The 26,653-nt window shown below is 42.0% G+C and overlaps 2 protein-coding genes across 5 annotated transcripts in view; one reads left to right on the plus strand and one right to left on the minus strand.

Moving 5' to 3' along the window:
• ATXN1 (ataxin 1) overlaps positions 1–26,653 on the minus strand; it is a 350,922-nt gene that overhangs the window by 287,051 nt on the left and 37,218 nt on the right. The window lies entirely within an intron of this gene.
• The window catches only part of STMND1 (stathmin domain containing 1), a 72,371-nt gene continuing 66,847 nt past the window's right edge, over positions 21,130–26,653 (plus strand). Inside the window, 2 exon segments of the mRNA XM_064505495.1 lie at positions 21,130–21,166; positions 21,833–22,053. Of these exon segments, the coding sequence (XP_064361565.1) occupies positions 21,130–21,166; positions 21,833–22,053 (258 nt within the window).

Here is a 26,653-nt window from a genome sequence, read left to right on the forward strand (position 1 = left end):
AACCTATCAGGAAGTAGTTAGGGGAAAAAAGAAAGCCATCTAGTGGACAAAAATGTAATTATATAGAACAAACTACTTCCATGTACAAGGCCTGCACTGGATTTTTAGTTGGTTTGTCACTGCTTTGTACTATGCTTATCTGGGAACACTCTAGCAGTCTTCGGGAAATGGGAGCTTCCTTGGAGGGCAACAGCACAGATCTCCCCGCACAGCTTTTGGCAGATTTTTTGATTAGCAATTGTCAGAAAACTGGAGAGCTGCTTCTTGCCTCCTCTGGCTCGCAGGGCACTCAGCAGCAGGTCCCTGACGCCGCTCTGAGGGTCACCGTTGCCTGAATATCTTATCACTAGATTCCACGCGCTGTGCCAAGCAGACTGGCATTGCCACAGGGTTTAAATCGCTGAGCTAATATTTAAACTTGTGTTCCCTCTGATCTCGGAAAATGATGAGAAGAGACTTTGTGTCTTTGTAAACAGAGAGGCCAAAAGGCCTCCAGAAGAGACCTGTACTCAGATTATCTTGGAGCTTCTGCAGGATGCGAGATCAGCAAGGCCTGGGGAGCAGACGCCGTGCACCTGAATAACCTCCCCTCACAAACATGCATGTGCAATTCATTGAGCATCTTGTCTCCCTGTTAACACGAAAAGAGAGGAACGAAAACCTCTCCTCTCAGTGTTACTTACAACACTCATTGGCCTTCTTTGCTGAAATGCTCCCTGCTAGGGTTGCGGTGGCCTGTGCAGTGAGTTAAGTAACTGAATATATCCTGAGCAAACAGGCCAGCTGTGTGCTGCTCTCTTCTTCTTTCATTTACATGGGTGACACAACAGAATAAATGTAACAGCTTTTTATGCAATGTTCTCAGAGACCCAGCCCCCAAATCCATCCTCTTCTACCACAAAGTTCACAGCATTTAACCAAGTCGCTTTCAGCTAATCTTAAAGACTAGATAATGATCAGTCGTGCTCAGGCAGGCCAAAGTATTGAAACCAAAGTATAATTTCTGTGAGATTACAACAACAAACACCAACATCATCAGAGACTATAATGTGATGACACAAGCAAACACCTGTAACTCCTGCTGCTCCAGGCAAAATACTAAGGTGGGATTAGTGCCCTCTCACTTTCTCAAAAGCATCGCTTTTCTCCTTACAGTAAGGGGTGACACTATACATTTCTTGATGTGTGCTTTTAATGGCTTTAGCTGAAGCTGGAAGAGAGAAAAGCACTCTGTGCTGCTGTGCATGTAGCCTCAGGGTCTGTCACTGGCAGTGGCCCACCCCAGTACGCTGACCCCTTTGAGAGCTTACGCAGATCCCCAGCAGTTAGTCTGATGCAGAAACATCGGGCTGTGTTCCACTTCTTGCACCCCTCCTGTTTGCACTAATATATAACCCTGGATATTTTGGTCTTCCATTAAAAAACCTCTCAGTTAATCTTCCTAAATACTTATCCTCCAGGGCATACCATGCAATGATTTCCACCGAGGCTCACCTTTGCAGGGACATGTATTTACCAGGATTCAAAGGCCTCCCTTTCCCATTAACCCAGCATATAAGTGCTTAGACATATCACATAGGAGCAGCCATTGGTCCTGCGATTGCTTCAGTGTGAGGAATATTTAATGCATCAGATTTGACAGAGCCACCTTTCGCTGTGCTCAGATGACCCCTGTGTTGTCGGGTTATGAGATGGGAACAGAGACTCCCAAACTACCTTCCGCTGACCGTGTCTGCTGCCTCTTATTCATCCCCTTCCTAATGAATCACAGTCTTTTCTCCCTCTTTTCATAATAAGCAAATAAGGATTTCAGGGTTTGGCCCATTCAATATATTCTCTGTTTTAATACAGACAAGAATGGAATACAAACTGCTGCCAAGAGTTTAGCAGCAGGGGCAACCTTCTTGCTATTTGCATGTCTACAGTTCCTGATTCAACAATGCCGACTCGCTGTTATGCACCACCGCGAGGCAAAGAACTAATAAACAATAATAATAACTATCTAAACAGGCTTCATCCTAGCCGTGCACAACCGCAGGACTGGAATCTAGCAGGAAAATGCTGCTTTGTTCCTTTAAAGCTTGCAATATAAACTTTGTACTGTCAGTTTAAAACTTTGGCATCTGTGTCTGCAAATGGGGAGGAACCCATTTTCAGATACTTGTGAAATATAAACTTCAGCTGTTGCCAAGCTCAGAGATAGATTTGCTCTTTTTTATTTTTAAAAGTTTCCTGAATATGTGAAGAAACCCACAAAGCCACTTTAGAGCTGTGTAGCTACGAAAAATGTACACACTTCTGTTTTTTTAAGAAGCATTCTCAATCATTGTAATTATTCCTTGAGAATGCTTTTTAAAAAACAGAACCACGGCTATTTTTCACAGCTACAAAACCCTAAAACCACTCTAGAGCTTTCTGCAAAACTTAGCAAAAAAAAAAAGCCTTTCAGCTGAGAACAGTAAAAATAGATCAAAAACCAATTAGCTGGCCCACATGGCAGAAGACAGGTGTGCTTTGGATGTGGTATTTATACAGAATCAGGATAATCATTTTTTCACTTTTACACAGATTCCTGAGGAGTATAAATACCACAGATCTCTTTTTGCCAGTGCCCATCACACCCGTGTAAAACACCATTCATTCAAAGAGCAACCTTGTGACGCAGCCCAAAACGTTTCATCTTGACTCCTACTAAGAGATGAAACTGAATTAACATTAAAAGCAGCATACTGATGGGTGAACTATGGTAACAAGCTTTCAAAAGCAAAAACAAGAAAACTCCTTTGGAAAGTGCAGTCAGAGAGGATGCCGGGAATGCTGAAGCCAATTACAACTGCTTTAGCGTTACACCTGTTTAAATGAATGCCAAATCCAGCACAGAATTATTTACATTCTGTTAGTAACAAAGGGACATATGAGTAATGGGAAAATATAAATGGTTTATGCAAAACAGGCTCTACTGAAACCAGCTAAAAACTTGAGGTATTTATGGCAGAAAACAAAGGCCGTGGCCAGCCACGCTCTTCTGGCTGCACCTGAGCCAGGCAAAGAGGTTAGTGCTTCCCAAGCCCCCGCGAGCCGTTTGTCACCGTCCCCGAGCTGCCCGACTTATGCCAGAGTAAATACTCAGGTAATTGCCCCTTGTGCAATTCAGCCAGAATGATCTTCCCTGTCTTAAGTGTTTGTAATAGAGGTTATTTTTTAAACTAGATTGCTCAAGCAGAAACGGATTTAGGGACTGATCACACAAGAGACTGGGCCAGGAGATGTGAAGAGGGCTAGCCCTTTCAAGGCAAGCGGAGGGTGATGAGCACGCAGGGAGCGGCTGAGAGAAATGACTTCTTCCCCTGGCTGCAGCCTTGCTTAGGAAAGAAGAGATCAGGATATTTTTCTTGTAGCTTACCACTCCTTCCCTCCTTCTTGCTTTCTAGTATCAAGTCCCTAAATACATGGTGGTTCCCCACTGTGTAAGACTCTGTGCGTGAACTCATACGACAGACAAACAGAGAAGGCATTTTGAAGCAGACGAAATGCAAGGCTGGAGGCAAGAAATGATTGAAGGAACCTGTCAAAGTCGCTCAACATCAGAGATACCCGCAGAACGCAGGTCCTGCCTCCCTTTCTACAGCATTTTGTCTCAAATCGCTTGCCTTCCTCTCACCTTGAGATCTTGTCCACTTTCTGATGGTTTTGGCATGTGGTCATTGATGGAAATTGAAAGATCATCTGCACAAGAAGGTTTTCAAAATCAATTCCTCCTCCTCACTAATCCCATCCTGTCATTGAAAATGCCAGGCCGTCTCAGTCAGTCACCGTTGGTCAGACTTCCCTGACACTGGTGTTAAACTACACTCCCTTTTTCTCTGGATTCAGCCTGTTATGACGTTTAACTAGTTCAGAAATGGTTTCTCAACCCAGTGGAAATCAGGCTGTTTCCTTTACTTCCAGCAAGCACTCTCAACGGTTCTGACCTTGCGGTAAGTACTGTCCACTCCTGTTATAGCCAGAATACGCGTAACTCATGTCCATCATTAAACTCGGCCATATGACAGAAAAAGACATCTCTATTTTATACCAGAAAAGCCTTATAAAAGAGCTTGTTTTGTACAAAGAGGGTACATAACAAATAAAACAAGTTTTCACAATTCTGTTTCAAGTTTCACTTAAACAGCAATATGGAGTGGCTCTCTTGCAATCCTATACCTAACACGAGCATTATGAAGATAAAAAACCCACAGGTATTATAGAGAACTGGACAGACTCTTGCAACCCAGCAAAAAGTTGGGGGGAAATTAATCAAGGAAATACGCGTTGTATAGCAAGCAGCATAGCACAGAACTAAAAAGGACACGGGTGGTTTATGTTCCCTGTACATTTAGGATGACTTTGCTAGATCCTCACTGTCTCCAAAGAAAGGCTCATTCCAAGAGAGGCTGAACACCACAGAGTGACCATGGGCTCCACCAGAAGTCTGTGAATTTGTTCCCAAGCAGCTCCCAACTGTGCTTCAAACCCCAAGATGCCTGCTATTTAAGGTTCGCTGGGGCTGAAAGAGCTTACACATAAGATTTTCCTCTCGCAACCAAGAACACCAAGACCCAGAAAGAGTTCCTGCTGATTTTCCAAGCAGTGAGTGACTGGCTTTCTGAAATACAGCTGCTTTCTTCATTAGAAGACCAAAAATAGTTCTGCTCTAGCAGGCTGACTTCCTTTTAAGCATTCTGCCATATCCATGTGTGTATTTCATTCAGGGTTTCTGCATGTCTGCACCACTGTGATTCTATTTCAGCCTTTAAGTACATTCAAGAAATTTTTCATTTCCCTCTCCCTTATTCACTCCAGATGTCCTGAACTGTCCAAAACTGTTTCATGTTAGGAGAATTTGTAGGGATATTCTGGCAATCACACTGCTCCCATCTGCTTCAGTATTTTCAGGAAAGATCAACTTTCCTCCCCAACTATTAGCAAGTACGGACGACAAGTTTATGGTTTTAAAATGCCCATGATTAACAGTAGATGTTTTGCTTGTACCTCATGCAATAAGAATAATTAAATACTACCATCTCGGAATATCAGTTTTTCCTCTTCAAGAGACACTGGAGTGAGAACCTGATGAATGGAAGCACTGTTTCCACATAGCTCAGAGAGCATACTGCAGTGGCAGCGCACACTTCTTCACACCGCTGTACCGGCAAGCAAGAAACCTGCTTTGAAAAGACTGTGGGAGTGCACACTGAGGGGGCCCTTTCAGTCCCAGTCACCTAGTTTTTCTAATCAAGGGAAAACTGACTGAAATCCCTGATTAACTGTGCACTGCAGCTCTCTTCTAGCTCACATGGTGGGTGTGAAAATCAGAGAGTGAGATGGGACATAGGGAAGGGAGGAACCAGTCGAGGGATGTCCCCCTATGCCTCCCCTTAATATGAAGCTAGTATATGCTTGCATCTATGCAGCTCCAAAGTGTTCTAGGTCCTCCAGTTTAGATCTGAAGGAAAAGTCTGCGGCACATTCATTCCTGAGTAAAAATGTCCAGTGTTGGACAAACAGCACATCAGAAATTAGAGCGACACCCATAACAGTCAGGCACTGTCAGAGAAATGCACTTGCTTTTACCCCTGGAAGGCATCATACTAGAGAGATCCTGCCCAGCCTCTGCTGAATGCTCCCACTGAAGCCAATGGAAAGGCTCTTCAGGCTCCGGCTGCTGTCCTTGCAGAAGTTCACGAAACTCCTATTGACGTAAAATGATGCAGTGCTTGAGACAATGGATCAAAATTTTCTTCCCTGGGAAGATCAGCGAGCAGGCTGTTCAGGATCAGCTCATGGTCTACGTGGCACCAAAGTTCACCGGAGCTGAATACCACCCCTGCAGCAACAGCAGGGCTGGGTTCAGCCCAATCCCCATGTTGCTTCTCTTGAATCATCCAGTGTGATTCTAACCACCATTTTTCAGCTCTAAATAATATACATTGTACAGATGGGAACACCAGTTAAAACCAACCAATAACTTAACCCCTGAAATTCTAACCTGAAATATATTAACTTTTCCAAAGTGTTGTTTCATAAATGTGATGCACTTCACTGAACTTGTCCAGGATGAAGCTGGAAAACAATGGGGCTCCTAGTACTCGGGATATTTCCGGACCAAAGGTATTTGTGCAAACATTATGAAACTTCAGCAGCATTTCTTCCCATACTTACTCTTTTTGCAAGTGTAGGTGTGTTTATCTAATAAATTTAAACTAGTCCTATTTTTCTGATACAGATAAACTGGTTACAAACTTTCTATGCCAGGGAAGATAACTGAAAGAGAGCTCCAGTTCTTGTTTTGGATCTTGAGTTTCAGTGATATGAATTGCTAAATGTGTTTGAGAATGCAAGGGTATTCACAAACGCTTCTAATCCTATTTACTTCTAGAAGACTTGAGCTTGGTCACAACCTCATACTCTCAGGTCAAAAGTCATCTTGAGGAGGGTATCACTTTGGACTTTTTAAGAGGAAAGGGAGGGAGGAAATAGCCTGATACCCAGGCAGCGTTATTTAAAAATAATGTGATAAATAATATCAACCTCCTCCCTCAAATGTAAACATTACTTAAAAGATAAGTCCATAAAAGGTAAATAGTCTTGGCCGTTTTCCTTTTTGCTAAAAAATGTAGGTTTCATCTCCTCTTTCCTCATAAATAGGAAATAGTAACTCACAAGAAGACCAACGCAAGTAGAAAGTGAATTAATGTGGCCACACTTTGTACACGGTTGTTGCACTCCCATGGCAACCCCAACCAAGGACAGAACTTGGCTTGCTGTATCTTCTCCCTCTAAATGTCTCATTCTCACCATACAACTATTTTCTGGTTAAATGTTACAGTTATGCAGTGTGTTAATTTCTGCTAGTCAGCTAATTTAGCTACACTAAATGAACTAAATGCAAATACTTCCTGTACTTATGAATACAATCTGTTCATAGTGAATAGTTTTGAAGATCTGGATCAGTTAAAACAGCAACACTATCCATGTGGGACCAGTCTTCCCTGGACAGCTCTTATAGTTTGATTCATAAATTCTTTCCATAGGAAATATATATGGAAAATCTCCAGCACATCCGGAAATGCGCAACTCAGTTGTCTGAGTTACTAGGAGTTCTTAATGCTTAATGGTTTTCCTTTTATTTTTTAATTTATATAAGCATTGTCCTTGAGTTCATTTGAGACCCTTTTATGCTTATTTTCCATTACTGTAGAATGTGTGTTTTTAATAACTGCAATAACATCCATCATTAGCACTATCATATAAACCTATTAAAAAGCAACTTCCAACTTTGTAAAATCTAATTTCTGCATCTGGTAGGTGTGCTAAGGCATCTCTTCATCTGCCGTTACTCTACGTGTTTGACTTGGTGGAGCCAAGATCCATTATTTGACTTAGAGAACAGAATTTCAGGAAATCTTGAAAAAATGCTCAGCCTTGTGAGATGTGAGGCTGATAGTGAGTGAGCAATGCCAAATCAGCAAGTGAACTTAGACAACCCAGGGCAGTCACGATCTAGTAATGGCAGAGCAGAAGAGGGTAGGTTCGGCTGTCAGGATGTCAGTACATGCCCAGTGTTTGTCACAGGCACTGGAGGCTGAAGGCTTGCTTGCACCCCCATGCCACATTTCGGAAGTGCTAGCCCTGTGCTCAGTTGCCCTGAGTGGAAAGTTTAAGCACACTTTTAAGCGGTTTTCTGCTCTCTGGCGATAAGAGCACCTACAATTTGTCATGGATTTTTGCCAAGGGAGTCATGCTCCTTACCCTAGACTTTGTAGAGACTCCTGGGGAGTCCCCATCCAGCCTTTGGGGCAGCAGTGCCAGGCGCTGCCTTGCCACGAGCAGGAGTCCTCCTGCAGCTCAGAGTCTAGTCCCACCAGCCTTGCCAGTGATATGGTCCCACCAAAGGAGTCTAAGTCTTTCCTGAATGAAGACTTATGTAACCTTTACAAGAATTCTAGGCAACCAACAGTAAATTACAGCTAGTCAAGATAAAAGAAACCAGCAGTTACGGGCCATGTGGGTCCAGGAGCGAAGTTTTAAAGTCAGGATGGCACCTTATTAAAATCTCCGTAAGTCACAGAGAAGAGCAACAGCTTAAGGCCTTTCAGCAAAGCATTTGTCTCCTGATGTTTGCGCCTGGCAGACTCCACTTTATTCATTTTCTTTTTTTCTTTCTGCCTTCCTCAAAGAGGTTCTCTTCCACATGACTCCTTTGCACAACACCCAGGGCAGTTCAGGGGTACAAGTTAACGCCCAGTGCTGCAACTTTAATTTCTGAGTAGCAGTTCTCTCATGCTGTGTACAACTCGACGGCCACTCAAATCCACGTCAGACCAATAATTGCAAATACCCTCAGATTTCTCACCTCCCACACCAAGACAAGATTGTAATTCATTCTTTCTCTTAGCAGGAATGCTGCAGCAGCAGAATTCTTTGGGTAAACGTTCTGTGGGTTTCTTTTAAAAACCACATTAGTCATATGCAGAGTATGTCTAGAGAGGAAAAGGGCCAGAGATAGAAGTCCTTTTTCAGCTCTAGCTATGCCAATTGAAGAAGATGATCTTTCCAGCTGCCTCTCACCCTGCCAGAGGTTACAGCAAACTGACCTGCTAGAGTGAGCGTGCTTCAGGCAAAATGACTGAAGTTAACTTAAGATGCTTAAATATTTAGTCTTTACTCACCCAGTTTATCTTGACTGAAGCAGATTAATGAGTGGTCCTCATGATGCTGAACCTCAGCACAGAGGGAGCAGTAACCTCCAGTGTGAGTAACAAGCCTCCAGGTAAGAAAGTGCTATTGGGCAGTAATCTTCTCAGCTGGCAGGGCAATATCCAAGAAAGAACCCACAGTCCTGGACTAACATAAATATTCTCTATCATCAGGATAGTTCCTTCCCTTTCCCTCCTGGGATTGCTCTAGCAGTACAAGCAACTTCATTCGGTTTACTCTGTTCCAGGCTATGGCTGCAAACAGATCCGCTTGCTCATGTAAATCATGCCCAGTGTTTCTACCCAGCATTTCTCAGAAAAGGAACATGTTAGGATGGCAAATACACACTATATCTTAAAATAAACATGTGGAAGACTGAACTTTAATTTCTTCTAGATTATAAACAAGTAACACAATTAAAGTCCCTGTGTAAGAAATGGTCTCTATGCTTAGTTCACAGAGTATTTCTCTCTAATTCACAGCACCTAGTAGCTCCTGAGTAGTTCAACACAACATTAATAGATTTGATTTAGGGATGAGGAAAACTGTTAAGAAATGTCAAGAATTATCTTCCATTAAGCTTGCCAGTTTGTAAACATGAAAGAAAACACACGCTGCATTTGACTATGCCCGGACACTTGCTGATCAGTCCAAGCAAAAAGCAGGTATGACAAGTGCTCTCATTTAAGCTGCAGTCATTACCTCATGCTTCATTCCATCTGTTGATAGCAACGTTGTCACGCAGCCAAACAAACAACGACCTGCATAAACAAAATCGATCATTCTGCTTCGTATAGTACAGAAATGTACATAATAAACCCCCTCAATTTCCACAGAGATACACTTTAAAACAGTTAACTCACAGCTACAAAAAAAGAGACGTAAAATAAAAATAGGCTAACAGCATCTAAAGCTATTCTGTTGAGATGTCTGCAACCGTAAATGGGTTAGTTTGGTTTTTTGAGTTATAGTTTACAGAGACATCTATACAAGATCACAGTTATGAGTTACTGTTGTGTACATTTAATGGATTTTCCTGTTCTCCGGTACTGCAAGTTCCTAGTCTGGAGTTTTGCTTCTTGACAGATCTAATCAACTAATACTATGTTTCACGACTTTTTGTTGTTAGCTACTAAGTTTCTGATTCTCAGATCCAAGGAATGAAGTAGGGAGTGCTGTACATGTGTTTTGGTTTGATTATGTGAAAACTGTCTCTATTTTCATCTGTTTATGCTATATATATATTTGCCTTGCGAAAGTCAAGAGTCTTCTGTTTCTCCTACATCTCAGATACACATTTTTATATGTCTATTCAAATGCGATTTAAAGGATAGCTGACAGCACTGTCTGAACTTTGCACACTACTGCCTTCTTGGGAGCCCTTACACAGTTAGCTGCTCTGCAGCCAGTGCAAGACCACATCTGACAAATCTCACTCACATGAATAACCCTTATCAAATGCTAATATGTGAGAACTCTTCCAAACACAGTGAGTACCTTAATTGATATGACTTTATGAAAAGATATGAACAACACCTTTAAATTGTTTCTTCTTATAGTATGACTTTGTGAACTCCCTGCCATTGCAATTGAGCATATGGCTACTGCCTAAGACCACCTATAACAAGTTTGGTGCAAAGCACCACATGTTGAATTGAAGAAGATTCTCACTGACACAGGGCATCCACCCTAGCAAGATCTCTTCGCTGTAGCTCTGCTCATTCACCCATAAGAGGCAGCTCTTGCAATGCTGTCACTAACCCGAACGAAGACTGGGACAGCACAACAATAAACTTAACATCAGTGCTTCATGCACAGCAGTTTCCCAGGGAAGTTCCCTGCACAGAGTTCACAAGATCAGGCTCAGTTTTAGAAAGATGATTTGTCCTGTGCTATAAATTTAAATAAATAATGTCTATGTCATCAAAGCTGCAGTCCACTTATGTGTAAGTCCACCTCGGTATAAGAGTGGCACTACCAGAGAAAAGTCAGAAAGTCTGATTTGGAGCTTTTGTGAGGTGTAAGAACTACATGCTCAGTAAACAGAGTTTTTGTGCGACACAGTGGACTACTGGAAAAATTAGCAAGAAGGCAAAGGATGGAATGTCTGAACGGAGTCAAACAGCCTTTAGCGCAGACTGCAGATGAACACTGCAGTGCTAGTTTGATGTGGTTTTACTGGCAGTAACCAAAGACAGGCAAACACTAGTGCTTGTGAATACTTTATCCACCTTAGTAACTCAGTTTCTCCTTGTACTACTTGTCTCCCAAAGGCAGGTATTAAAGCACCTCAAAACACAACACAAGACACCAGTCAGGTTCAAACATCTGTTGAGTAGAACATGGTAAAGCATGTTGCAGAATTGCTACAGAAAGCTGCCTTGTAAACACACAGGAAAGCTTTACTGATTTCCTTCTGTAGGAAATTACAATTTAACTAAAATCACAATTTTTCAAAAGCAGGCAAAGTATATATAGAAAGCAGGAAATCGTAGAAGCTCTTTTTTTTCTTCTTTTCCATGTGCCTTCTTAATACAGGAGTATTTACATTCAACAGCAAACAGCTGCCTTTTCCCTTGCCCCATCAATCACGGAACGTGGCCTGATTAGGGTATTTCAGAGAGCGCTTTGCAAGCCCGGAGCCTGGGAGCGCTCCCGGCTCGCAGGTCCAGTGGCACATGCTAGCTGCACCCAAGCATGCACCAGGACAAAGCCCCCTTGCACACCCCGTCCTCCTGCTGAGCCTCGCGTCCTGGTCCCCGTGGGAAGGAGATGCAGGCGTACGGCAGGCAGGAGCGGGGCCGGGGGTGCCGAGCGCGCGGCCGAGAGCCGGCCGCAGCGGCTGGCAGCAGGTTCTGGCTGCGCTACGCGTTTCACCAGTCAGAGAATCAAGTTACAGCATGATTCAGGCGTCCGGGACAACGCGAAGGTGGCACGCTGTGTTGCAACCAGGCTCAGCTCGAAAGGTGATCAGCCTGGATGCTGCTAGGAATTGTAGCCTGGATGCAAACGGAGGAGGGGACATGGGCGCTATTAGCAAGGGACCGGCTGGCGTGTGCAGCGTAAGCAAACCCTAGGCAAGCCCGCCAGTGGGTGTAATCCCTTAGGACATTGCTCGTGGCGTCTCCGTCCAGATTTCCAGGGCAGGCCATAAAAATGAGCAAAACAGATGGCGATTTTGGGCCTGACAGCAGCATCTGCACAGCCGCACGGGGGACACCCACTCCACGGCCCGCAGGGAGCCGCCGCACACCTGAGCCGTCCCAGCTCCCTGCCAGCCACCCAGTCCAAAGCGCCGTCTCTGATGCCTGAACGAAACTTTTATACCCATATCATGTGTAATGCAACAACTTATTTCGTGATAAGCATTTGATATTTATATAACCGAAGATGAGAGAGAGAAAAAATCTGTCAGAAATAGCTTTACAGATGAGTCTTCTCATTGTCTAACAAGCTTTTCATTGTTTTTAATTTTCATTTCTCTCCATGGTTCAGGGCATTTTGAAAAAAAAATCTATTCAGCAGTTTCCCACTCATAATTCAAGAAAGAGAGTCATGTATTATAATAGAGATAATTAGCTTTGACTGAAAATAATAAGCTTGGCACCAAATATCCCCCACTACTGCACAGAATAACCATTTATCATCTTATATACTCTCCATCAAGCCTAATTACTGCAACAGTAATTACTAACCTGTTGAAAGAACAAAAGAAAATGCAACTAGCTCTGCAATGAAATGAGGAATACGTTGCTGCTTCTCATAAGAAGGTCTTTGCAGTCCCATTTTAGAGCACGCTTACCTGCCATATAGACCCTGTCTCAACATATATATTTGCACACTCCGAAACAGAAAAACCATCCAAATAGTCTGACTGCAGTGGCTAGGACCTGTTGGGTAAGTCCTGACTATTTGGGCTACATTCCTGTTCATTTACACTGATGGAATACCACCGACTTTTGCACTACCGCTAAGGCAAGGGAGCAGTGTCTGTCTCAGGCTGGACGCTGTTAGTCTGCGGACATACGTACTGGATACCTTTGTTTGTGGACTTCTGCTTTGCCCTGCCGAACCTCTCCCTTGCTGTTATGCTGTCTCTTCTCAACAGATATGCTGCCAATCACGCCAAAGTGTGACCGTAAGACATTCAAACAAATGCAGCTCTCTGCATTCAAAGAATAATGCATGCTTAAATGGTCTGAAATATAATCTTTATCTCCAGAAATGTACTGTGTTCATTATAGCATTTCTACCTAATTACACTCTTTCACTGTCGCTGCTGTTTAGATCCACTCTTAAAGCTTCACCTCTAAAAGCTGAGTAAGCCCTGGAAAAAGGCAGTGAGTGGCAGCACCAATTTCTTCTGCTGCTCAAGGTATTTCCCGTGCCATGAAAGAATCTGCATTTGGGAGAGCCGTACAACTACCCAAGAAAGAAGAGAGAAGGGTCATTGGCCTCCCTATATCTCACTCTGCCTGGGTCCCTACACACAAATATCCTTCTGTCCTTGCCAATGGGAGTCGGAACCTAGGGCCTTCCAGACACGAGCAGTACTTTTCAAAATCTGGACTGCCAAAATTGTTGTGTTCGTTCAATCCAGGACCTGGAACAACGCCACACAGCATATGCAAGCATTCACAGCTAATCAACCCAGCTCAAATTTCGGATATTGAATATTCCCTGGGAAACTGTTCGCAATCAATCCACAGCATGTAAACAACACAACCCTCCCACCTCTGAAAACCTCAACTAGCTATAAAGTAATTCATTTCATAAACACAACCAAAAATACAACCTAGAAAACCTCAGAACTGGCAATCTCAAGCACTCAACAGCATGAGTTTCACTGTGCCTCAAATAATGAGATTCATTTTAAATCGGGAGAGCTTTATTTGGGGGGAGGGAGTGTTCTTGACTTTCTGCCCTCTGCATTTTGTGGCCTTTTCAGGGATTTTTTGCCAGAATCATGGGGCCTGGAAAACACCTTTTATCTATTATTTTTTAAATCAATGCGTTTCCTCCCCAGTCACAGAATCACAGGTGCTACAAGCTTTAAGGAGAACCCAAGAAAGACTCCAGGAGCTGTCAGGGTATTTGCTTCCAGCCAGTGTGTTGTGCTCCTCCAGCGGCCATGCACTGCTAGAAGGCATCCAAGTAACTAGGAGAGTGCTTACCACAATTTTGAGAATACCAACGAATGCAGGAGACATAACACTTCTGATTACCCTGTGCACAGAAAGAAGGAGATGTATTTTCAAAATAAAGGGATAATTTCATAGGCTAACAATTATGTCACTGTTGGTTTTGGAGGAATGGGCGGGTAGGGTAAAATCACCCATGTTTCCTACAGCTTTTTCTTGGTTACAAACAACACATGGGTATATTTATTAATTAAAGCAAACATATTTTTCCATCACAAAAAAACATCATCTGTATGTAACTTGGTATTGCGTTTGAACATGTCCTTAGTGAATTTAAGATAAGTTTACAGCAGAATTGGAAACTAGCAGCTGCATAAGTTTTAAATAAAAATTTAAAAAATCAGAGCAATATTATCTTGCTGAAATAACTGAGAAGCACACCCAATCAGTATCTACAATGAGAAGGCATGAAAAAATCTTTAATATGGCATTCATTGTTTAGAACGATATAAAATCAGGCCAGGGCATCAGGAGTGAATGGAATGGCTTAATTCTCCATTTTGCCTAGCGTTAAAACATTCAGTTGTGGGGCTGTCTTATGTGCTACAGTAAATTTCCCCTGCTAGCTGAAAAAACAAAATCTCTTCAATGGGATTGTTGAAAATTTCTCAGTTTTCCCACCTTCCCAACCCATTTCTTGTTCTAGCTATTGAATAGCATTTCTCTCAGTTCTCTTCCAAGCTGCACTTAGCTATTAGGCAACAGATCTCTGTAACCCACAATATATTCTCAAACCGGACCACAAAGAAATGTCAGTTGTAATTTGCAGGCATTGCTCCATCTGGAGAATGACTCTATGGGTCTTAAAAGACAAAAGGCCTTTAGTGTTTCTAGGATTTATATAGTTTTACTTGGTACTCCTCCGAAAGTCTACCTTCACACACTTCAAACTAGTTGCTTTATCTTGCATGAGTCACAGTGAAAAAGCCCACTCAAGAAAAATATCCAAAGAAAATACTAGCGCACTAGTTAGTTAAAAGTAGGCTAGGCCTCTGCCAAAGCCAGAAACTCAAACATATTCAAACTTTGGGAAACTAGAGCTTAACTTCAGATGTATTCCCCATGTCTAAAGCAGGTCTCAAAGGCTTTCTAATTTGTGTAATTATTTCTACTTGTAATTATGCTGTTTGGCCAGTAGTGCCTTTGGGCTGTTTTGATGCTTTCAGGAAAGGAAGTGGTTTCCAGAGACAAAGAAAAATGGAACATAGCTCGTTCTGTTTGGAATTGTTCCTTTCCTTACTAATAAATGCTTCTTCTTTAAGGACTTAGTAGACCTTGACCACACGAATTCCCAGACAAACTCCAAAGAAGTTACTAAAATGACCGTGATCTATTGCTGTGAGTATAAATCTGGCTTTTTGCTGAACAGAAGTGGCAAGTTCAAGATGACAATCTTACAATAAAATCTTCAGATTTGCATATATCCAAACTTTTGGTCAAACCCAAGGGAGATATATACAAAATAAGGGTTCTGTTTTCAACATGAGCTCCCTTATCATCTGGAGATCTTTTGTCTGAATTGTTCTCTCCAAAACTTATACCACTATCTCTGTTAAATAACTCACAGTAACTCTTTTCAGAATAGGTGGATTAGCTTATCTGATGCAAATACAGTTTTTACAATGGTGCTATTTTACAGAATCAGCCTCACACAGAGAGTATATCCTCTTATATATTGCTACACACAAAGGGCTATTATATACTTCTAGGCTGAACAGCTTTTTGACTTCAATACAAATTCCTCTCTCCCATTTAGAAGACTTCATTAAGGATACTATAAGATTGACTGCAGAGAAAAATGCATTGCAGGTAACAGAATTTCTCCAAGATGTAACTGCCTACACAGCTGATTCAAAAGGACACATAGAACTGAATATGATAGTGCAATACATTCTCAAGAAAAATACAATTTCTTAGAGATGAAAATAAAACTTTTTACATTCTCAATTAAACCAATTTTTTTCAGAACATTCTTAATTTAATGTAATATCTAGGCTCATTAGTCAGTCTGGAACTTCTTAACTATTTCACCCTCATGCGACTTTACAACATACATGAGTAATGTAATGACTAGACATGTCTCTAGGATTTCATGTGCATTCTTTCAAAAAACTTTAAATGTGGTCAGAGGTATTGTCAAATTCTCTTTGTGAACAAAGCCGTCATCTGGTCTGGAATTTCTTAGTCATAATATAAAAAATAACCAAGTGAATTAACATTTGCCTTTGCAAGTCTCTCTGCCACACACAAATAATGCTCTACAGTCTTTCTGTATTAGGTACAGCCTCACTGCGTATAATTTAGCTTTGTCAATGCTTGGCTACTGCTGGCCACCTGATCTATATTCACTCACCCTCTTTCTTTCCTGAAGAAGAGGTCAAACATTAATGTTCCTGTTCTAGCATTCAAACTGGTGCATCTTTCTTGACTTCCACTGCAGCCTAGCTGATGCCGTTTGGTTTAAATGCTGGCATGTTAAAGCAAAAACTGAACCCAGACAATAACTGATCAGTAGGTAAGGAAATGATGCCATCCTATCACATTTTCCAAAGAGGAAAATATGATTTTCTTCCATTCTGCTTTGCTGTTTTAACCACAGAGCACTGCAATTTTTGCTGGAAGCACCAACATAGAAATAACCACTGCTGGAAATGATCAGCCTGCACATTCTCTGGATTATTAAAGCTTTACCTCTGTTGTAATCCACACAGGACTCCCCAAGTTCCCTCTTCCTCCCAGTACTGCAATCATCTCAGCCTAGGTCCTGTTTTAGTCTCTTTGCCCAGTTAGGGCTATTTAGCCAAACTGTTGAAATCATCGCCTGCTGCTTGGAGCTAAAGACATTGCCCATAAAGAATGCCCCAGAGATTAACATCAAGAGTATATTGAGTATAGCAAAGTCTTTATGTTTCCCTGTTCTGAACAATACCATGATAGTCTGTCACAGGTACAAAGTTTCCATTGTCCTCTCTGAAAACATCTGATGCCATCCCTTCCCTCCTCCAAATGAGAAATCACATGTTGCTTAAAGTTTGACTAGTCATGCCCTAAAGCAAACACATCTTCCTCGATTAATGCGCTTATACCAGCCAAGAAAGCCTGGCTCCTTTCAGTGGCACTTCTTTGCTTCCAAGTGTCATGAATGAATCATCTTTTTAATTCCACATCTGAATAATTATGGATCTGCATCTCCTTCACTTTTAGCTGTCAGTTCAGACATAAGGTCAGCTCTGCACAGAATGACCACAATTCCTGTGTCCATCAGGTCCATAGAAACACTTAAAAATGCACACACCTGGGTCCTCTTCTCAGTGACTAATTAACTTTCTCATTTATAGAGCAAACAAGTTTGTCTCACGTGAACCTGATAACCAAAAGAAACCTCCAAACCACTGTCAGTAGCACAACATCCAATTACAAGCCTGTAAGTTTCCACAGCTCAGTGTACACAGTGTCTTTGTGCAAAGCCTGGGCTGCTATGGCTCAGAAAAGGAATTAACACCACCTCTCCCATGACAGAGTGGTTGGTTCAGGCTAATACTGACCAACACTAAACAGAGTTGACTAGTGTAGCTTGTAATGAGTAAATAACTTCAATGCTGCCAGTCCTAGAACTTTCCTATATAGGAACATCCATGAAAACTATTTCATACTTCTTACAAATACCAGTATCACAGAGCATTTTGAAGGCATATATCATAGTTATGCCAGAATATCACAGTCTTTTATGAAATAAAGGTTTGTATTCTAAGCAAGCTCCATAGACTTCTTCACAGACATGCCAAGGGTACCTGAATTTTGAGTTTTAAAAGGTATTAAAAACTGACTGCATGAAAGAAGCTTAAAGCAGGGAAGGATTCCTCTCTTACAAGGAAAGGCTGAGAGAGCTAGGACTGCTCAGCCTGGAAAAGAGAAGACTGAAGGGGATCTTATCCATGCATATAAATACCTGTTGGTAAAGAAAACAGAGCCAGACTCTTCTCAGTGGTGCCCAGTGACAGAGGCAATGGGCACAAACTGACACAGGAAATTTCACGTGAATGTGAGAAGACATTTCTTCACTGTGAGGGTGGCTGAACACCAGAAAAGGCTGCCTAGAGAGGTTATAAGTCTCCACCCTTGGAGATACTCAAAAGCTGGACATGGTCCTGGGCAACCTGCTCTAGGTACCCCTGCTTGAGCAGGGGGGTTGAACCAAACAACCTCCAGAGGTCTCTTCCAGCCTCAACTGTGATTCTGTGATCCCTACAGCTGAAGTTACCTAAAACTACTGAGTGTGCAGCGTTCTTGAAAAATCAGATCCCTTAAAATAACGAGGATAAAAATTTAGTCTACATCTCTCCAAGAGTCAATGGGTCTTCAGCTCCTATGAACCTATGTCTTTTTTGTAAATGAAACTTCTGAGTCAAAATCAGGTGAATATGTTGGAAAACTTTCCCTTAGGATCACCAAAGAATTAGAAAAAATGCCCTAAGATTCCCACGCATAGACTTTGATTAGAATGATGCCAAGCCTGCCCCAGCGATACTGACAACTGTCTGGCTTTGTGACTTCAGTGGAAGGAGAACAGCGTGCTCTACAGCCTCCTTTCCCACCAGCACATAACCTTTTCCATGTTTCTTCCAGTCAGGGAGCACACTGCTGTGCCCAGCAGAAATAGCACAACATGCCTGGAAAGGAGGCGACCTTAAACACAACACACTTTCTAATGGGTGTGTAATGAGAGCCTGTGGTGCACTAATGAGAAACATACCCAGAAATTTCTTGATGGAACCATATTAGTCCCAAACCTTTACTGTCCCTTTCAAAGCTGGGCATAAATACTGCTCCAAAACAGGATTTGTTCAGCCCATAAACTTCAAATAAATGGCATCAGAAAACAGGTCCATCTGGAACTAAGAGAGCTGAAACATTGTTTTTGTACTTTTCTTGATCCCCAGGGTATTTGGGACTTCAGATGCATCAAGGAAGAAACTGGATATTTTAAACAGCCTTTTAACCCACTAGCTAGATGGGGGAAGAAGAAGGTTGAAACGGAAGCTGCCTAACACCAAAATCTGTGAACTCTGACCTTCTGTCTGAAGATGAAAGCTGAGTTAGATGATTTTTCTATAGATGTCATTAAGGCAGCTTTTAAGGCTTCCCTGCTTGAACTCTCTGTTGCACTTTCAGCACTGTAAACAACCGCCCGAGGGAGAGTTCAGCGAGTGGAAGTCCAAAAAAGTAAGAAGCATTGTCAGCAGTGGCGACTACTGACCACAGTGAGAAACCATTTATGCCCTGAAGTGCCAACGGCTGTCACCATTTGCATAGTGGAGCCCTATTTAGGTGCCTAATAGGAGATAATTAACATATTTATTAATAAGTGGGTAAGTGGGTGGAGCTCTGTCACTCTCAGCAGATAGGGAACACAGACATCAAAACAGATTAATCTAACATAATTTGAAGCTGTCCAATTTCACAATTGGTGGCGAACACAGAAACTGCAACATCATATCAGAGAACTGGCATAAAATTTATTTAATTCATTGTGCTTCTAACAAATGGCCAGAAACAAGTATGTTATACTACCTAAAGTGGTCAATTTATGAATGATCTGCATTTAGGAACAGCAGTGAATCAATGAAAAGCTGATTATAATTTGAACTCACAGTCCTCTAAAACAGTTTGAATCTTATCTAAAGTAAGTCTGGATCATCTGTTTATCCATAGAAGCATCTGTAGATATCTTGAGGCAATGCATTCCACAGGCTTAATATGTATTATATAGGACTTCCTTACCTGAATTATATAAGACTTCACCTGACTTCAAATTTCTGCATTCAGTCTTTTTCTCATATGATCAGAAAAAATGAATAGCTCCATTCAATTCACATTTTTTATACCATTCATTAATTCATCATCAAAAAGCTGAACTCTAGCTGCAGACATGGCCTAAATTCAGAAAGATCCCTAGTAGTCTGCTCAGAGATAGATCCACTTCTTTCCTTCCCCAGAGCTCCCAACTGCCTGATAATGCCTCAAGGAATGGCAGTTCTTATTGGAAAGAGAACATTTTGCTACAGCAGACACTGCTTGCATAATTTAATGCTGTAATTCCACTTGTAGGGTAAGTACATTAAAAAAAAAAGAGTTTATTCTTAAAAAGCAATTGCAAATAAATATGTAAATGAATAAAATGCTAGTATCAAATGTTGTGGGGGGAGGAGTGGGCAGGAAAGGACAGAGGAAAAGGGCCCAAAGTGATATCCTCTCAAATGGGAATAAAATTTCACTGCACTGGCATGCACTTCAGTAAACAGGTTGCATACTATACTCTGCTTCCCCACCGCACTCCAATTCAAACGCTGCTCACATACGGAGTGTGAATGTTCTTGTTCAAATCCCATAAGGTTTTTATTTCCTTTGCTTATTGACAAAACAGTAAAAACACTATGTTGAACAATTTTGCTACAAGAAAACAGCAGTTTGTCAGAACGATAGAGTAAGGCATCCCTCAATGGAAAAACCACAATGCTATTTGGCAGTGGAATGTAACAGACATAGTTCATTATATGGACACTGAGAGATTGCATTATTTTCTCTTAAAAAGTAGCATTTATAAAAGGTATGCGGTATTACAGCCATACAAAAATTACTTGAAAAGGCAGTACAGAATGATGTTGAGAAGTTAAGTAGGGTGTTCCCCTTTATCTCCTCAGACAATACAAAGCAAATTGATGCTCAGGGAACTGAAAAGCAATGAATTTACCAACAACAAAAGGATTTTTTTAATTTAGTGCATGATAAATAAGCTATGAAACTTGCAGTCTCAAGATATTATTAAAGCCAAGAGCTTATCTAGATTCAAAATGAGATTTTTATATATGCAGACAATAGGAAATCTGGCAGTAGCTTAGAAAGGCAGTTTCTTTCGAAAATTTACTATGAGAGCTAGGAGCTAAAGTTCCACCTTCAAAACTGACTTAAGCACATAGTAACTACACCTCTATGAATAAACCCCACTTCCTTAATTGACTTCTGTCAATCAGCTATTGCTGGTGCTAACAGCCTCTTAACTGGAACTTACCCTACTTACTCTTGTCCTGCCACTTGGGGTTGCAAATCCAGCTAGCATTCATCTGTCTGCTTCTGATTTTCTGTGAAGGTATATTTTCTGGTGCCTAAATCTGCAGAAATTTCAGGGGCCATGTCTGTGTCAGGGGCCATGAAGTGGTTATTCACAGGTAAGTTCTGCTCCAAGATACAAGCCCTAAACTCCTACGGAGGCCAGCAAGAACTGTGGTTGAAGGTACAGCTTGGCACCTTACATGTGCTGGCAACAGGCTCTGCATGTATGAAGGGTTTTAATGGCCATTCTAGCTTGTCTCCTTCATTTTTAAACTGCTTTGATCATTGTGACAGGCAAGGGAGAAATATTACCATGCACAAAATTACCCATAAAGTGAGATGGGACTTGAATTAGGCAGGGAGTTCAGCAAGTAGCAAATTCACCACTGAATACAGCTTTCGTTATTCCAGAGTACGTGCGAATGTAAGTTGAGTTCACTGGGTAGTTTAATCTAGCAACAGGTATCCTATTTCAGCAAACTATTCACAAAACTGTTACTGATAATGGCTCCATTTATCAACTATCCAAGTGATGAGGACAATTCATTTCTCTGGCTAAGGAGATCAGAGCCCCCATTAGGGAGCATCTCTTCACCATCATCTCACCAGCAGTTCCCACTGCGGTGGCATACTCTTAAACTCTCCTCTTAACTTTGCACAAATAAGCATTCACTAGCACAGGAACCAGGGTGCTTCCCCTTGCAAAGAAGAGCCCTAACCATCAGGCTGGACACTTTTCTTGGTCTCTCACTAGTTCAAATTCATATTTCTGCTCTAAATAGCAGAATCTGGTGCTTCCTCGAATCCTATGGTTTTAGCTGTGTATAAACATTTAACTACTTATCGGGTAGTGAACAGACTGAATGACCGTTTAGTTTGTGCTCAGATGCTGGCATATGGTGGTGGTGTTGAAGTTTCTCATTTGGCTCCACCAGGTGCTAATTTTGAAAAAGATACTGAGTGCACCCCACACCCAGCAATGACCAGTAGCTTGGCAGCATTGGTAAGAAACAGGAATTCAAAACCCCTATGGAGAGGAGGAAAAACTGAACTTGGGTCTCTGTGATGAGATCCTAACTCAAACAGGCCTCTGAGGTGGATGTGCCTAGGTCTTCTGCAGTGAGCTTCCCAGCAAAACAAAAAAAAATTTCAACTCAAAGAGGGCAGATTTTATGAGATTACAAGCTAGAAAAGTTAACTTTTCTAAGCAGAGGAAACTCAAAGCAAATAATGCACCTCTCTACAGGCAGTCCACTGTGTACTTACAGGCAGGACTTCGGAATATGCAGCTCCAGGACTTGCACATTTTTCAGGCTTAGGTTCTGAAATAAGTAAGGAATGTTCTCCTGAAGGGAGCTCAATGTATGGTATCTCACGGCAATATTTTCAGTTCACTACTTGGCTGAACCTACATCATGTACTCAGGTTCAAACAAAATGGTTTCATCTACTGTTAAAGGAATGTATATGTTTCCCCTTGCAATTGGCCATAAAAGAATTTATTTTTTATAGTAGCTTGAGCCTTTCTCTGTGCCCCAGATTAATCTCATCCAGAAACAGGAAATGCTTCCTTGCTGTAGATACCTTTTCTCTCCGAAATGTCTATTGGCTCAGGAAAGAAGTATGTAACGACAGTAACAACTAAGCCTTCTTCCCTCTGCTCCTTTACCTATTTCTTCAAAAACTGTGCCATATTTTTCACCTTCTCAGAGGGAATAACCTTTATTCTTCTATATATTCTGTATGGTCCTGAACATACTGTAATGAAAGTGCATCATTGGTTCTCCTATCATACACTCAAAAGAAACAAAAAGAAAATTCCCCTTCATAAAAAGGCCTAAGTCTAAGAGAGCCAGTTTGGGGTCATCTCCTTGCCCCTAAAAAGGGAATTGTCAGTCAGAGCATGTACATGAAGAATTGGTCCACATGCTTAATATGTTCTCAGCTTTCATGTGAGCTTTCTGCACACTAGCTTTCTTTATGTAGACAACTCCAGTGCAAAGACAGTTCTCTGATCTTCCCTTGACAACCATAAAGAGGAGTCTACTAACCCAGCTAAGAAGTCACTAGCCCTGGTGAAGTCAAAGCTGAGAAGTTGTCTTTGTGCTGAGGCTAAGCTGGGGCTCTTTTCTCTATCAAAGTGACTACAGAAGACAGATTAATGCTACTTATTTGCATGCCAGTGCTGCTAATAGGTTTGATCAACTAATTTTCATGCAACATTTTAAGAGTGTAAGTATTCTTCTGAAAATCTGTATTCATCTCTATTGGCAGACTATTTTCAGCACTGGGATCACATTAAAATAGCTATATGAAATTCAAGGCAATAAAAATAGAGAAAAGTGAATGTGATTATCTGCTGACTACACATACAAGGTGAGTAAATGGTTTAGACATAGGCACTTATGAGAAAGATTCCATTTTCTGTTCAGAATTATAACAGAGTTTTGGCAAAATACAGAGATTTGTCAAAAATGGTAGCAGCAATACTGCATTGTTTGTCATTTTTATAATATGCCCCCACCACTAAACAGGCTCGCCTTGACTGAATAACCTCTAATCTGCATTGATATTCTTGTATCTTTATCTATTATGCATTACATGCACATGAACCCAAGTCTCTGATCATACAGAGATGCTATTTAGAGTACACAAAACTTCCCTGGAGGGTTTCCATTTAGAGAAAGAAGCAGATTATCATAACTCTCATTCAATGGTAAAGAGAATACAAAAGGCTAAGCTATTTCCACTGCAGAGTATCAATGTCATTCATGTGTCCCTGTTTTAATATATTCAAGTACAGCAGCAGTCCTCCATGAAGAACTGGGAACAGGTTTCCAAGAACATCAGGTACGAAATAGCTTTTATTCTCTCTCCTGCTGTTGTCCAATTTAAACAGCAAAGTATTTCAGACCAAAATTTACAATAGTCTGTTGTTCAACTCACCTGCAGTACTACAATTAGCGATTTCAGAAGGTCACATGCTGCTGTTCCTTTTCAGCAAACTTGGCCTGCATTGATGGATCAAAAAGGGCAACGTAATTAAATGATATGGTAATAATCGTGCAGAGCAAAACAAAGGGGAGGAATTCAACTAAAGGAAAAAAAGCATAAAAAATGGGTTTTTTCCAAGTAGGCTCATGCTGTTTACCAACTTCCCTCAGAAAAGAACAGCAAATCTTAACAAAACACAGGTAACAGAAGTCATGCTGAAGCACTTGTAGAGTGGGCTTTGGCAAAGGATGGGGAGCAGAATGGGAGTGTCTGTGTCTCTGAATTGTGATGGGTCTTCTCCTTAGACACTTAATGCTGGGTCATTTATGGGAACGCACTTGCCTGTTGGATTCTCCCTCTGCACCAAGTGAGAATCACTCCAATGGCAGTTTGTTCTAGTAAGACAAACACATAGACTAAGTACCTCTGTAATTTGCAAGCTGGAAGCCCAAATCTGAGACTGCTGGGTTGAAATTCATTCCTCCTGGGACTCCATTGGTATCCCTGGAGTGACACCAAAGATAACGCACAAGTAGCAACTGTTGTACCATAATGCACTCTTTAGATATACCACATTACCCTTCTCTGTTGTATTTCAGTTGTATTTTCATTGGAAAACTTGTCCTTAAGAGATTGCATCTACAGCTAGACACCATGTGTTAAACTGATCCATTCCCACCACTGATTTCGTAAAGTGACTTGTAAAGAAACACTCTATCGATCATGGAAGCGTCTGACCAAAATGGGTTACTAGACAGTTCATTCAAGTGCTGACATTAAAACAAACTTGTTAGTCCAATTGTCAAGGACAAAATCTCTGCCTCACAAGAATTTCCAAGTCTGTGACCATTAATCTTTGCTAGTAGTTCCACAGGAGGTCAAAGGCTGATGACACCAAACTAGGACTGTTCAGATAGCATGAGGCTGACCTAATATAAATTTGTAGATATGATAAACTAAAGTAAACAGAAGATCAGATAGAACTACCTTCTGAGACCCCCAGTTGATTCCCTTCCAGTTAAAGCAAAGCACTTCTGCCCACAAAAAGAGTCAGGAAAACTAAAATGACCAGTTAAAGGTTCTGTGCCCATATATTTCATGAAAGAGCAAACGGTTTACGCCTTCTCTCAACACTGACAAAGGAAGAAAGGAAGTCTTATTTCTCGCAGCCCTGTTGAAATGTCGTGTGCTTTATTGAGCTAATGGTTATGAGCAAGGAAGAGCAGAGAGGTCTGTGCAAAAGGAGCGCTGGAGCTGAGGCAGTGGGTTTTTCACCTCTGCTGCATCACCAGCCTCCTTCCAACAAGGCACACGCCCTGCAACCTGGGAGACCACGTTCTGTCATCTCAGCTTGTGTGGACAGTGCAGCCATAACAGTTCATCCAATCAGGTTCATGTGGGATGGGGCTAAGTATGTGCTTAGGCAAGTAGGAAAGGGGAAAAAAAAAAACATGCTGAGAGATCGAGGTGCAGTACTCAGTGTTGCAATCACATGTGGCTGTGATGGGCCATCAGCAACCCAGACGGTTTGTTGCAATGTGAAGTGACACTGGCTCCTAGTGCTTTGCAACAAACAAGGCTCAGGACTCTCTCCTGCATACAGGCTGCGGTTCATGGTCTGCACTGGGGGAAACGGGTAGCTTCCACAATTTCCTCCCTCCCTCAGGGCCCGTGTTTAACTTTTGCTTGACTTTCAGCTGCCCGGAGCTCCTCACCATATCATTCACATCAGTCAACTAAGTCTGTTTGCCTTGTCTTCTCTCCTGCTCCCCTACCTTCCACGAGGATGAGAACACACCTTGAAATACCCACTACAGCTGTGCTCCTGGGATGTGCTGGAAAAGCACCCTTTGCTAGCCACTCGGTGGCTTTTCCAAGGCCTGGAAGGAAAAGCAGGGCAGGATGCTCTGACTCATGAAGTGGACCCCTCCAATGGGTCTCCTTGGCTGCCTCTGTGAGTGAAGAGACTGAGAAGGAGACCTGGCTCTTGGGTCACCATCTCTGACTGCAGAGAGCCACAGGTGATGAGAACATCAATGCCTGCCACCCTGCCAAAGGAGTCATGCAGCTGCAGGAAACTCTGCCATGCCTTTTGAGATGGCCCAGAGGGTTGAGTTCTGTCTCTTGCCTCAATGTAGAAAGCTTTTGATATTTTTAAAAATTTGAACTGGCACCATACAGTAGTTGGCATGAATCCAGCCTCTTCTAGCTTTGCTGGTATCTGATCTTATTTCTACTAGGAATTTCTCCCAGGAGTAAAGCAGGGCTGAGCAGGGCACAGTCCTGGCATAGATACACTAAGACTTTGGTCTCTGCTGAGCCCCAGCTGCACCCCTCTGTGCCTTATCCAGTGAGCATCTCTTTGTAGTGTGGCGCCTCAGTGGCGTGGCTTGTGGACATGGGGTCTCACGTAAAGGTGTGAGGCCTGCTGAGATACTTCTGGAGGACAGGGAGAGAGTCAGATATGATGTCTGCCCTGTGGGTGCATGACTGCACACATGGTGGGACCCCCATGGACATTCTCTTCTTGCCCAGGCCAGAGGCTCTCTGTCAGGACATCTGCTTAGTCTGCCCTCAGAGGGCCACCCAGGTATGAGTTAAAATATGACC

This window comes from Dromaius novaehollandiae, chromosome 2 (genome assembly GCF_036370855.1).
Source record: "Dromaius novaehollandiae isolate bDroNov1 chromosome 2, bDroNov1.hap1, whole genome shotgun sequence".
Classification (NCBI taxonomy): Eukaryota; Metazoa; Chordata; class Aves; order Casuariiformes; family Dromaiidae; genus Dromaius; species Dromaius novaehollandiae.